The sequence below is a fragment of the Labrus bergylta genome, chromosome 1 (genome assembly GCF_963930695.1).
Source record: "Labrus bergylta chromosome 1, fLabBer1.1, whole genome shotgun sequence".
Taxonomy (NCBI): Eukaryota; Metazoa; Chordata; class Actinopteri; order Labriformes; family Labridae; genus Labrus; species Labrus bergylta.
The window spans coordinates 22,076,303-22,089,306 of record NC_089195.1 but is presented as its reverse complement, the minus strand read 5'-3'; the positions used below and the strand labels follow the sequence as shown (position 1 = coordinate 22,089,306).

Here is a 13,004-nt window from a genome sequence, read left to right as displayed (position 1 = left end):
CCCTTTGCAGTCGCCTGTTGCTGTCTTTATACTTACTTTTATTTCATGTGCTTTCCTCTAATGTTTTTTATTTTAATCTTTGGATGTCATTTAATGTTTACAGCTCACGTAAAAACAGGCATTGTTTACACTTTCATTGCACTATGCCTCTCCCGTGTTAGGTTTAGGAAATGCTAGCACAAAGTGTTGAGAAATCCAAAGCTCTGTTGTGCTTTGTAACGGCTGCTAAGCTAATAACTGGGAGTGCCGTTTGGGAAAGGGGATTTTGCATGATGTTAATTGACGCTTTCTCTTAGCTTGAACACCAAGTCCAGTCATAAAGTTTAAACCTTGTTTTAACATATGTGACCCTGTTGTGTGGTGTTTTATCTGTGTATTTGTATTCATGTTTGTCTTTGTTTGCCATTTTCCCCCCTTTTTGTGTCTATTGTCTTATTTCTTTTGTTAACTTCCCCTTTCTAGTTTGTTTGATTTCTGCTTGGCCCTCCCCTCCTACCACTGTTTCACCAGTTTTGCCCTCCCCCCCCCCCCCCCCCCCCCCCCCGCCTTGCATCCCGTCACTTTCTTGTTGTTTCCACATGAGTGATGTGTTGCATGTGTGTCTCTCACAGACAAAGATGAGTGCAGCAAGGACAACGGAGGCTGCCAGCACGAGTGCATCAACACAGTGGGTTCTTACGTTTGTCAGTGTCGCCACGGCTTTGTACTGCATGAGAACAAACATGACTGTAAGGAAGGTGGGTTCCACTCACATTCACATCAGCACACACACTGGCATAAAAACTTTGGAGTGCACATGCATGTGCTGCCACATTCACACAAGCATGCGCTTATTCACAAGAACAGTCATCGGCCATCATACAGCCCTTACTATGTTTATCCACATCAGGATCCACATGACAACAGACTGGTCCTTTCCATTTAGGACAAGGTTGTTTTTTTTTGCATACATTCATTTGTTCTTGGAGCCTGCAGGCAGAGCTGTAGACTAAACTTAAAAAGGCAGTCAGATTTTACACTTGAAAACGGTTGAATCCCAAGCTTTGATCTAGTAAGGTAAATATAAATGAAACCATGAAATCATTATTAACACAGCCTATAATTAAATGTTGATAATGATGTGTCATGTTATGCTGCAATTCTAAAGAGCCAGATACCTCACAGAGTTTCATAATTGTCTGTAATTTTGATCATACTGATCCATGAGAGAAGGAGTAAAAACCAAAAAGACAAAAAGCAGGGCAGACTGCACCTTGTTAAGTGAAATTAAAACAGGAATAAACAACAAAAGAAAGTTATTTAATGATCAATTATGACATTACTCCAATAATTAAGTGTTTTTTCATTGACCTGATACTGGATCTGGTCTAGGGGCTAACTTATAGTGCTTTCACACCTGCATAAAACTCCTGCAGTTTTGGGTTGAGCTGCATGTGTGAATGCAAACAGCCAAACCTTTCATCAGACTTTATCCAGAGATTCTCCTGCGAGCGTCTTTGGATTGTTTTCACAAAAAGTCCAAGTGAGATGGGAGGGGGTGGTAATGTCTATTACCTGTGACTGGTGTACACATTTAGACTGTATACAGTCTCCGTGCACGGCCTTTAACGGCTGCGTTACGTATTCTGTTGGCCAGTATGGTCTCCTCCGTTCTTTTGTTGATACTGTGATTCTGTCAAACTACATGTAGCATTGGTATGAAGGCAAATATTCACTTCATAACGTCCTATAGCGGTTTCCGCTGCTTCTTCCACCACTTCTGCGTCATTCTTTTTTACATCATGTCATACTGTGCTTCAGGAGACCACCCACCTCCCTCCTGCCCGTCCAGGATAGTTTTTTGCTGCATTAATGTGAACAACCAGATCAGGACGTTTTTAGGAGCAGACCTCCTGAAATTCTCTAGATATTTTCAGGAGTGTATATGTGAAAACGGCTTTACTCTGAAAGACTTGTAACTCAACCTAGACCTGTCTCAAAATACTTCAAACAGCTCTGCCTGCAAGTCTGTGTTCACTTCAGTGTGTGTTTGTGTGAGACACAGAGAGACAGGGAACAAGATTTCAGTTTGACATAATTTATATAAAGCTATTAGCACATGCCCATGAACACACACACACACACAAACTGTTGAATTGACATATTATACTCATCTCTTTGAAGTTGAACTTTTGAACGTTTACACACACACACCACATAAATACACACATACACACCTCACTAAAGGGTTCCCTGTGTTGATCGTAAAAACGCTCATGTTACAAACATCTGGGACCTTGAAAGGTTTGCATGTAGCGCCGTCTTCCTGTGTGTGCATTTGAACAGCCTGACCTACTAACCTTGCAGAGTCATGTAAATCCATATTCCATCACACAGATTGTGTCTGTGTTTGCGTAGCCACATACATAGAGAATGTGTGTGTGAAGGTGACATTATCTGTTAGCATGTTAAATGAAAGGACCAGTGTGTAGGATTAAGGGGGATCTAGATTATATAAGTATATAACCACCTTAAATACAAGTCATTGTGCTTTTGCTACTTGAGAATCAGACTTTGATATTTAAAGGGCAGCGGGTCCTCCTTAACTAAGCCCATCATGTTGCACCACCATGTCATGCTTCCACTGGAGCCCACATGGGACAAACTTAGGGTGCTTAGAGATAGTGAGAAGGGAGGGATTAATCAGTTGGTTGCGATATTGGATCTCCCCACTGAATGACACTTAATCGTATACTCTGGTCCTTTAATATGAGCTCCACATTTAATTGAAAGTTTACCTGCCAAGAAGTGTGTAACACTGTGTAAGACTGGCAGTATAAAAGACAAGAAAGCAACCAAGGCAAAAAAACAACAACATATTCATCAATGTCTCAGGGTGTCAGTCTAATCATTTCTTTATGTATGAAAGCACATGTTAAACTTGATACTTTTGGGTTAAATTTACTGGTAATAATATGATGCAGTGTTGTGTTTTTACATTTATTTTTTTACTTGAGAATGTGAGGAGCTTCTTTTGTTGCTGTGTCAGACATCACACTTGTGATCATGGGGTTAGCAACACTTCTTAACTGCACAAGTTGTGAGCATCATGTGTTACAATAGTCTCTTTTGGGGGGGGGGGGTTGACATTTGTATTCAAAACATTGTGTGTTAGAGACGTCTCTTTATGAATTCATTCGACTGTTCTTGTCAGTTCATCCACCTCCTTCTGTTCATGGGTTCTTCAGTGTTGTCTGACTCCAAATAAAAACTGTCAATGTGTAATACATCTTGTTGTCGTGTGCATGCCTCCTGCCTCCCCAGTCACCTTCATTCATGGCATCCATTAAACTCACATCATACACACAAACATGTGCAGCGTGTTGATTGGCACGTTTACAGCTTCAACCAGTTTGTACAAAGTTGTTAGAATGATAGAATAGCCCACAGCTGATGTGTTGTCATCAGTATAACCAGTTTAACCGTCATTTGTAGTCTGATGCCCATCCCAAACCACTGACACTAACAAAGTATTGCAAGTAGTTTCTCCTTACTATAGCACTATTCTTGATAAATATGCTAAAACAATAACATTGTCTGCTCAGTTCCTACCTTTTGAAAACAACAGAAGCCACGTGGGTCCCATTATTAAAATGTGTTGCTTTAGAGAAGATAAGAACAATGAGATGCAGAGATGTAGCCTTTTTAATTGTGTCCATGATGGCATTGCATCATTTTCACACTTGTGAAATGGTTCAGTGATCCCTTTTGGAATGTTTGAAAGCGTCATTTTACTGTTCTTGCTAAATTAATCCAGAATGGATCCTGAAGTCGGCCTGAAAGCTTTCCCAATAATCCCCTTACAGAACAAAGGGCTTACATTTAAGAAAACAGGTACTCAATAGGTACTATGGCCAGAAATGGTTATAAACAGTCTGCTTAAGGAAAAGAAATCAAATGAAATACCTTATCATTGGGTCTATGGAGTTTGGTTTTTGTCTACATGGGGATCACTTTCAAAGTTCAAAATGATCTCCGATTACAACTTCTACTGTCAGATATATGTTCGGTGTTCTATGATCAATTAATGCAAAAAACAGGTGGCCTAATGTTGCAGTGTGTGCATTAAAAGCATGCGTGCATGTGTTCATGTGAAATAGACTCTGAACGTGTCGTCAGGATGTGTTCTTTGAAATCTTTTCCCTCTCTTTTAGTTCTCTCATTTCTCCTCTTCCTGTTCCCTTTCCATTTCCTCTGACCTTTTCCTGTGCAGCCATGATTTTAACTTCCTCTCAATGTGTGCGCTTTCTTGCGTGTGTGTTTGTGTGTGTGTGTGTGTGTGTCCAGCTGAGTGTGAGCATAAGATCCATAGCCCCAGTGGAACCCTGAGCAGCCCCAACTGGCCAGACAAGTATCCCAGCCGTAAGGAGTGCACCTGGGACATCACAGCCACGCCGGGACACCGAGTCAAGATAGTGAGTGTGATCAAATCGAGCAGATTTCTGGACTTGGGAAGGATTTTTCTTTCCTTTCGCATTTTTGACTTCATTCTTTCCTCAAAATAATACATTATTCTGTCTGTGGGGTCAAATCTTCTGTAAAGGCCTCAGGCTTCCCTCCCTCCCCCTTTCTTCCTCGATAAACTCTCTCTTTCCCATGTTCCACTTCTAAAGCCCAAATGTGCAAGGGGAAGAGGGTGCACGTTTGTATATTCAGGCTAACTGCAAGCGTGTGCTCATGCGTTTGAAAGAGGCCTTGGGCAGCAGCCATCTGTGTCCTTGTGTCATTCTGCGTGTGTGCGTTTATGTTTGTGTTAATCCTTCATGTTCACACACATGCATGCATTTGTGCATTTAAACATTTCTATGTCACAGCCAATAGTCCTCTCCACAATTTGTTGAGGTCATATAGCTGTATGTACATTTTTTAAAAGATAAATCAGCATATTGATCTATGCATGTTGAGACAGGCAGAAAGGAGAGCAGATCATCTCGACTCCCTCACTGTGTATTAGCTCAAACCGATTGTGTTTGCCAAGCAGCGTAAGCTTTGATGCAAATGGAGTTTCTGCTGACTCAAGTAAATCCATAGAAGACAATGAGTGCTGCATGCAAGCTTTCAAAATGAAGATGACATACAGACACACTCTCAAGTCCATCCTTCTGTACAGACACAAGACTTTGCCCTAACCTTAGTTATCAAACCTTAATCTAACTCTAACCCTATTCTCAACCTTTTTAAACACTAAGAACTAAGTCTAACCTTGGTGGTTAAACTTTGCATTAAGCATTAGGCAGCGCGTTGAAGAAATGAGGACCAAACAAACACCTTCGCCCTCTAGTTCCATATTCTGTAGCAAACTCACCTTTAACTAGCCTGACACAGACAGCAACATGCACAACAAGCTGCATTATTCACTTTATACCTGCAAGATATTAAAGTGTATGAATAAGATGTTTCAACACATTGGGGCACTTGAAAAGGTTATATTTAGATTTTAATCTGGACAGCAGTTTGCAACAAGCTCTTTACTTTTCTCTGTCTTACTTACTGCCATTGAAGTTACTATTTGCCTGCTTTCCTTACTCCACATTCTTCTCAAAGTACTGATACCAATTTCCATGTGCTTTATTGTAGATTCAAGAACGTAAAATGATTTCCTGGGGATGCATACATTCAACACCAACACATGAGCACAGACTGTGTAGATACAAGCACAAATACACTGACCACAATGCCCATTAATAATGATTTTGTGGTTTAATTAATTGATTTTGCCTTTGACATATTAAGGAAAAGCTGTAACTTGGCAAAGTCCGCATTTTAGATGAAAGTTTCAATTGTATTTCCAATCCACTGTTGATATGGGTCAAAATATCAGTTAATCACTTTGAATTGCCCCCCCGGGGACAAATACAATTTTTTGTATTTGAATTTGAATTTGAATGAACAAATCAAAAATAAATGTACAGTAAATCTATTTGCTAAAATTCAAATGTGTCTCTCCAACAGAGGGGCACACATGCTCACATTCTCACAGATAATCCACTAAAGTCCACTCACGTTCCCATGCTAATAGTCTCATACTCACACACACACAGTGCAGTCTGTACAGTATGAACACTTAATTCGGCTCTGGACACACAGTCAGGTGCAAACATTTAAATATGTGTTTGTATAAATACAAACTGTACAAACACAGGGCTGTCAGTCGATCTGCAAGCTATTTGGATTTGCCTCATCCTGAGCTCAATGCATGTTTTTAAAATCATCAACCACAACTCGTTGTGATAATCTCTAATCACCGCTTACGTAACAGAAACACACATTATAGTACATGAGCTGTGATGATGAGAAACGTCTTCAGCAGTTTTTGCATTCGTTTTTTCAACGAGTGACAACATGTGAGTAACACACAAATCTTGTGTGTGTGTGTTTTGCTGGTCTGTGTGTTGAGATTAGCAGGAGTGCTCTCTTTATTCACGGTAATGACATCACAGCAGGATAAATTTAATACCAGAAATCTGAGCAGGGATGTGAAGGTCACTCTGTTATTGCGTCTTCACTCGCTGTCACTCAGAAACACACACACATTCACACACTTTACTCTCTCTGGAGTAGTAAGCAACTCCATAAACGGTGTGCCTCGTAAACTACAGTAAGAAACATCTGGAAGCCATCATGACCCCACAATCAAACACTTGCCCTCTGAGTAACGACATCCTCACTTTGGTCTACCTTTACTCCTCTTTCTTCTTTGGTTTGGTACTTAAGTTGGTTTAAAAAAAAAGAAGAAAAGGTGGCGTGTGTGGTTGCATGAGAGAGATGTGTGGGAGAGGTCTGCAAGGTGTTATGACTCAACTCATTGTGACTTGATTTGATTATGAATTGTGACAGAGTGTACATGCGTGCCTGTTTGCAAGTGATGAGTCGGCTCAAGGGGAGCAGAGGGGCTATTTATGTCCCATGTGTTAAAGAATGTCGAAATGTATTTGTTTTGCTATGAAAAAGTTAAACCTGTTTAATAGCCATGGGAAATGATAATGGACATTCTCAGCATGTCTACTAATATAGGAGTTATCCATTCAATGATCAACATAAGGTTTTATTTCAGTTGGGACTTGTCTTCTTGTAGACAAACATATAAGACTAAAATAAACCACATTTACCAACTAAGCCAAATCATTTACTCGGGAGTTATTGGAGACCAAAAAACAGTTTAAAAATATTAGGAATGTTTGACTTACAGTCAGTCAGTTACAAGAAGAAAAACACAACATAAAATCAAAATGAATGATGATGTTGTTCCTTATATGTTCCTCACATTTTCTATATTGTTATCCTGATTGAAAAGTGCCAATATCAACTATTTACATCCGTTCCTTTCACTTTTAAAAGAACCATAAAAGAGCATAGAGGAGAATCTTAAGTTTAAGTAAAATGTTATCTCTAAAAATAACTTGAAAGTTTTGATGGGATCCTAATGCAATGAATGGACATTCATGTAGTTTCATTTTTGGACCTTAAAGCTCATGTGAGGAACTTGTGGTTTGTATCAGTTTTGATAACCCATCTGGACAAAGCAAACCTCATTTTCTCCTGTACAGGTATAAGTAGTGCTTTTAAACACAAAGAATCTCATCCTGCTACCTTTAACCAGTCAAATGTATCACTCATTGTGACTCTTTGTCTACCCCTATACAGAAATACTCAGTCCTCTCTCTGATGATCTTGTTTGCTCTTGTAGGTCATATGGTGGCACGAGTTTTAAATTCTGTCCGTTTCAGCTAAAACCCCCTCACAGGAGCTTTGGAAAATTACATTTGAAAAAGAAAAAAAACAGCAATGTGTCATCTCAGTAAAAGTGTCCCATGTATTCTGGGTTATAGAGGCTCTCTCAAAGTAATCTTTGGAAGTAATTTTAACAAAAAAATGGTCACAATTCAAACTGGACAGCAGTTGGCAAAGTGGATCTTTAAACACCAACTCATGTCTCACTCCGTGACCTCTCACTTTCTTTTCTCTAACTTTCCAGACCTTCAATGAGTTTGAGATCGAGCAGCATCAGGAGTGTGCATACGACCATCTGGAGGCCTTCGACGGGGACAGCGACACAGCCGCCATCTTGGGCCGATTGTGTGGCAGTAAGATCCCGGAGCAGCTGGTCTCCACCGGGAACAAGATGTATCTCCGCTTCATTTCTGATGCTTCAGTACAAAGGAAGGGTTTCCAGGCTACTCACTCGACAGGTATGTGTGTCTGTGTATTTGAAATATCTCTCTTTGTGCCACAATGAGGGAGATTTTGAGTCTCCAAAGCATCACTCAAAGTCAATGGCTCCTACATTATTTCTCAAGCCTGCATAGTTTTTTAGGAGCTTTATCTCCCTCTAGTGGGTCACAACTGCATGTACAAGTCAAGTCAAGTCAACTGTATTTATGAAGCACATTGAAAAACAGCTGCACAGTGCATCAAATAAACCACACTTTAACCCTGAGCAGTTATAAATGAGCAACAGAAACAACAGAGAAAAGGCAGAATGATTAAAAAACATGTCGCCTAGTCATTCAAACACTAACATATACATAAGGTTGCTTTGAGGCGAGAATACAAGATGAAAAATATTCATAAAGACTGACTTTAATTTATTGTCTTAAGAGGACAAATCAAAATCAAAACCGCTAACCAGATAAAACGTCCTTCTTTCCTGTGACCATGCAGAGTGTGGAGGTCGGCTGAAGGCAGAAGTTCGGCAGAAGAACCTTTATTCTCACGCTCAGTTTGGAGACAATAATTATCCGGGTCACACTGACTGTGATTGGCTGTTGACGGCCGAACAGGGCTACGGCGTGGAACTGAGCTTCATCACTTTTGAGGTAGAGGAGGAAGCGGATTGTGGTTACGACTACATTGAGCTGTACAACGGGTACGACGCCAACTCCCACCGACTGGGTCGCTTCTGCGGTTCAGGGGTAAGAAATGTCTGAAGACTTTTCTGATGTGTTTTTATACGTTTTGGGACAACAATGGTGCGCTGTGGGAAACAGAACTATGATATCTAAAATGTCAGTCAATTTATTATTAGTCTTTTCATGGGATATGTTGACAAGCACTGTAAGGTTAAAGGGGACATAGTATGAAAAATCCACTTTTACAGGGTTTTTGAACCTGAGTGTCTACCCACCCACAAAATGTGAAATAAACCCATCCAGTCCTTTGTTTGTGGTGTGCAGAAGTCTTACAACACAGAGAAAAGTGCTCCGTTTCAAATTTGTTCAACTTGTGACATTAAAAAAAATACCCTTCCCTCCCCTGATATCTCCACCCATGGACTCCATCCCGGGCCTAGAACAAAACTTTTGCGCAGGTCTGCCATTCTTAGTCTTGCTACAGAGGAGTGAAGTCTACCGGGAAAACTCAGGGGGGGGGGGGGGGGGGGGGGGGCTCTTTGCATTTAAAGAGACACACACACCGAAACGGAGCGTTCTGATAGAGCTGGTTTATACAGGGTCACAAACCTCCTCTGGTGCTTGATTCATGTTATATTTTGACCAAAGCACAGCACAGATGTTTCATTTAGACCACAGGGGACTGTTTGAAAAGGTGGAAAGAGGGTATAATATGTCCTCTTTAAACATTTTTGACTGTTTCACTTTTGTAGACAAATCCACTATTTACTACTATTCTCATACTATAGCTTTCTGGTCAGTACTGAATTTCAGTATGAAGTTTTCTTTGTAAAGAATAGCAAGTTATTTAGGAATTATTTAATAAGTACAGCAAATTAAAAAAGGTATCTAAAAAAAACACTTTTTTAAAAATTTAAATTACTCCATTGAAATAGATTTTCTGCACCTTAAATGTAAGTCAAAGCTTGAGTTATATGAATACAAGATGACACCAAAATGACATGTACCGTATGTAAAGCTCTTATTAAAGCCATTGTTAGTCATTAAAGTGAAGGAGAAACATCTTGAGCTGCTGGGTATTCTCTCTCTCTTTTTGCTCTTATCTACAACTACAATCCTTTAAACATGAACAAGGATAACTTTAAAGTTTATAACCTGATGTAAGAAAGTTTGAGAGACTAAATAGAAACTAAACACTGTGATTTACTAACTTTTTTAGTTAAATTGATTTAATTCTGTGAAAATACCTCTTAATGTCTGACAGTCTCTCCTCATGTCTCTCTGCCGTCCCTTCTTCAGCCCAGGGAGGGGATCTACTCTCCCGGAGGAGCTATGCTGATCCGTTTTCACAGCGATGACACGATCAGCAAAAAGGGATTCCACATCCGCTACACAAGCACCAAGTTCCAGGAGAGCCTTCACACCAGGAAATGACTTTAGATGCTCCATGACCTCTGATCTCTGTGCAATCCTGACCTTCACCATGGCAACCAGAAAAGTACAGCCTGTCCCCCCTCTTTTTGGACACTGCAGGCAGACGTGGACGTTTGCCAGCCAGAGGAGGAAGACAACACTTAAAACATTTGCCTCGCTACGTGGCTCCATATCTCACTCTGAGATGGGAAAAATAACAAGATATTAAAAAAAAAAAAAAATGGAGCTTTGACTAATTAGGGGAAATACGCCGAGGATTGAGTGGAGGAGATTTATCACCGGATACCTGGATACCCTCAATGTGAAGGGAGGGTGGTTGAACATGCAAACCAGTTTACTGAGATACTCTAATGGTGCAAAAACGCAACACAGGAGTATAAACACTCACATACATGTATTAGATTAATATTCACAATTATAAACTATGGATGCTTAAGGAACGAAGGCTTAAAAAAAAAAAGAAGAAAATGCCTCCATTAAGGGAGTTCTTTTCTGACTCCTTGGTCCTTGAAGTGTGCAACTTACTGTGATAAGATGGCTGCTCATGTCCACAGAAACTCTACAGACATTTTTATTGCCTTTGATGCCTGGGAACTGGTCCGTTCCACCCAGCTCAGAACGGCTGCAGATGATTTGATTTCATGTCTTATGTAAAAAACAAACAAACATTGTGTTTACTGTATGTGTGTATGTGTGTACAGAGAAGAGAACAAAAACTAAAGGCTGAAGGCCGTCATGTTGTCCTTTTTGCTTAAAGCTTATGCTGACGACCATCGTGTATGGAAATAAAAAAAAGAACAATTTACGAATGATCTGTGATGCTAATGTTAAGCCTTGCATTATACTTTGTGTGTGTTTTTTTTGAGTATGAAAACCATCTTCTAACAAATGGAGCGACTTTTTATGGATGTTTTCAGTTTCCACCTCAACCTCTCGACGCCCAATCTTTTTTTTTTTCCAGTGGATATCGGAAAAGGGAATATTTTCACAGCTGTCTCTTGGAGTGACACAATTCAAAATGAAGGAGAGATTCCCATGGTGCTAAAAATAAAACTACACTGACTGACAGACGACTGCCGATGAAAGTAAAGACTTTGTAACAGAGATGCAGTCGGCGTGCAAACAGCACACTACACCAACAGCACTTGTCCTGTGGAACTACAACTTTGCCTTAGAACCAAAATGTATGCAGAGGTCGCTGTGTTGAGTCAGCGGAGTGTTTTATGAGTTTTTTTGGCAGCGAGCTTCAATCAATTTGGGTTTTCGAATGGTCTTATTGTGAAAAACAAAAAACATGGGAAATGTAGTCTGTGTGTGAGATAGTGTCAATGGTGCATGCGTGTTTGTGTGTCAATTTTTGTAGCTGTTCTCAGAGATACATAAACACACACTTACATATCCGCAGAAACACAACTCATTTGTGTGTATTTCACCCAAACACACACTTCTGTCCCCCCCGTCTTGGTATTTTCGAGCGAGGAGTGAAGCGAGGTTCTGTAAAATAAAGAAAAAACAAATAAGGTGCACACAGCATGCATCCTCTCTGTGTTCAAATGCAAATGTGTAAGTGCGTGTCATAGGAGAATATAGAGGAATAATGTGTGTGTATGAGTGTAAACTGTATGATTTTACATTGAATCTTTCATCACTGTACGTGCCAATCTCCAGGTGACCCTGATCCACTGTAGTTTTGTTTTATCATTCCACCTCAGTGTCTGTTGCTCAAGAGACACTGACATGAGTCCTCTGCATCAGTCATTGAAATAAACACTTGTATTTCTGTTTCATTGATTATTGACATTTTGTTGTTCGATCGGTTTTGTTGATCTGATTAGACGAGACAACAAGTTCTGAGCTTAGGGACAATTATTGATTCTTTAGGCTTTAAGGGTTTTTCTTTCTCTTTAACCCTCAGTTGTCATATATTATTGATTTTACAGAAATCATTTTCCATAGAGTATTGAGAGTAAATCTAGAATTGTTCGGTGTTGAATTTGAGTAATATGTAACTGATTACACAAATAAAGCTGCTGCTGCCCAGCTTAGCTTGGCTCAGCCAAAATGACGGAGCAAAGAAGGAAACAGCTCCAGTAGTCTACTGTAGCTCTTTTCAGAGTCTCTATCTGCTTATCAGCATATCTGTCACTTACCATGTTTTAACCACTGAGACTTAGTGGTACCATTAGAGGTACTGGTGAATCAATAGGTGACTTTACATTTTTTGTTTCTCGATCATGTTTCAACTAAAGCTTCATTATAGCTATGCCATATTGCTGCCAAGTTATAATTTAAATATATGTCATCCGGGTGGCAGGAAAAAAAGGGGCCCTTACCAACACTTCCTTCACCAAACACGGTCAGATCTTTTTTGTTGTTGTTGTGCAGTAGTAGCACCGTTCACATCTGATAATGTACTGGTATTGTGACAGGCACAGTAAGAGCCAAGAACATGAGATCCATACTTTTTTTAAGGAAGTATTTAAATACTAAAAAGTATCCAAACGTATCAAGGCTTTAATAACTATATTCTAGAAACATCCATAATGTTGCTGTGCAGAAATCAACTTGACTTTTCTTTTACACATTTTAGACACAGCAGCTGAGTGATATCTGGAGGAAAAGCCACTTACCTTTATAGGATCAGTTTGATGAGCTTGGGCTGTCAACAACACACCTCCAGCT

The 13,004-nt window shown here is 39.9% G+C and overlaps 1 protein-coding gene across 3 annotated transcripts in view; it reads left to right on the top strand.

Moving 5' to 3' along the window:
* The window catches only part of tll1 (tolloid-like 1), a 43,492-nt gene extending 31,385 nt beyond the window's left edge, over window positions 1-12,107 (top strand). For 2 of the 3 annotated variants that reach the window (XM_065956703.1, XM_065956695.1), the window contains 5 exons: window positions 612-737; window positions 4,327-4,454; window positions 8,015-8,228; window positions 8,701-8,951; window positions 10,188-12,107. In XM_065956703.1, coding sequence (XP_065812775.1) covers window positions 612-737; window positions 4,327-4,454; window positions 8,015-8,228; window positions 8,701-8,951; window positions 10,188-10,322 — 854 coding nt within the window. In that variant the 3' untranslated portion in view covers window positions 10,323-12,107. The remainder of the gene's footprint in view (window positions 1-611; window positions 738-4,326; window positions 4,455-8,014; window positions 8,229-8,700; window positions 8,952-10,187) is intronic. The other variant, XM_065956708.1, reaches the window with a different exon arrangement.
* The last annotated feature ends 897 nt before the right edge of the window (window positions 12,108-13,004 follow it).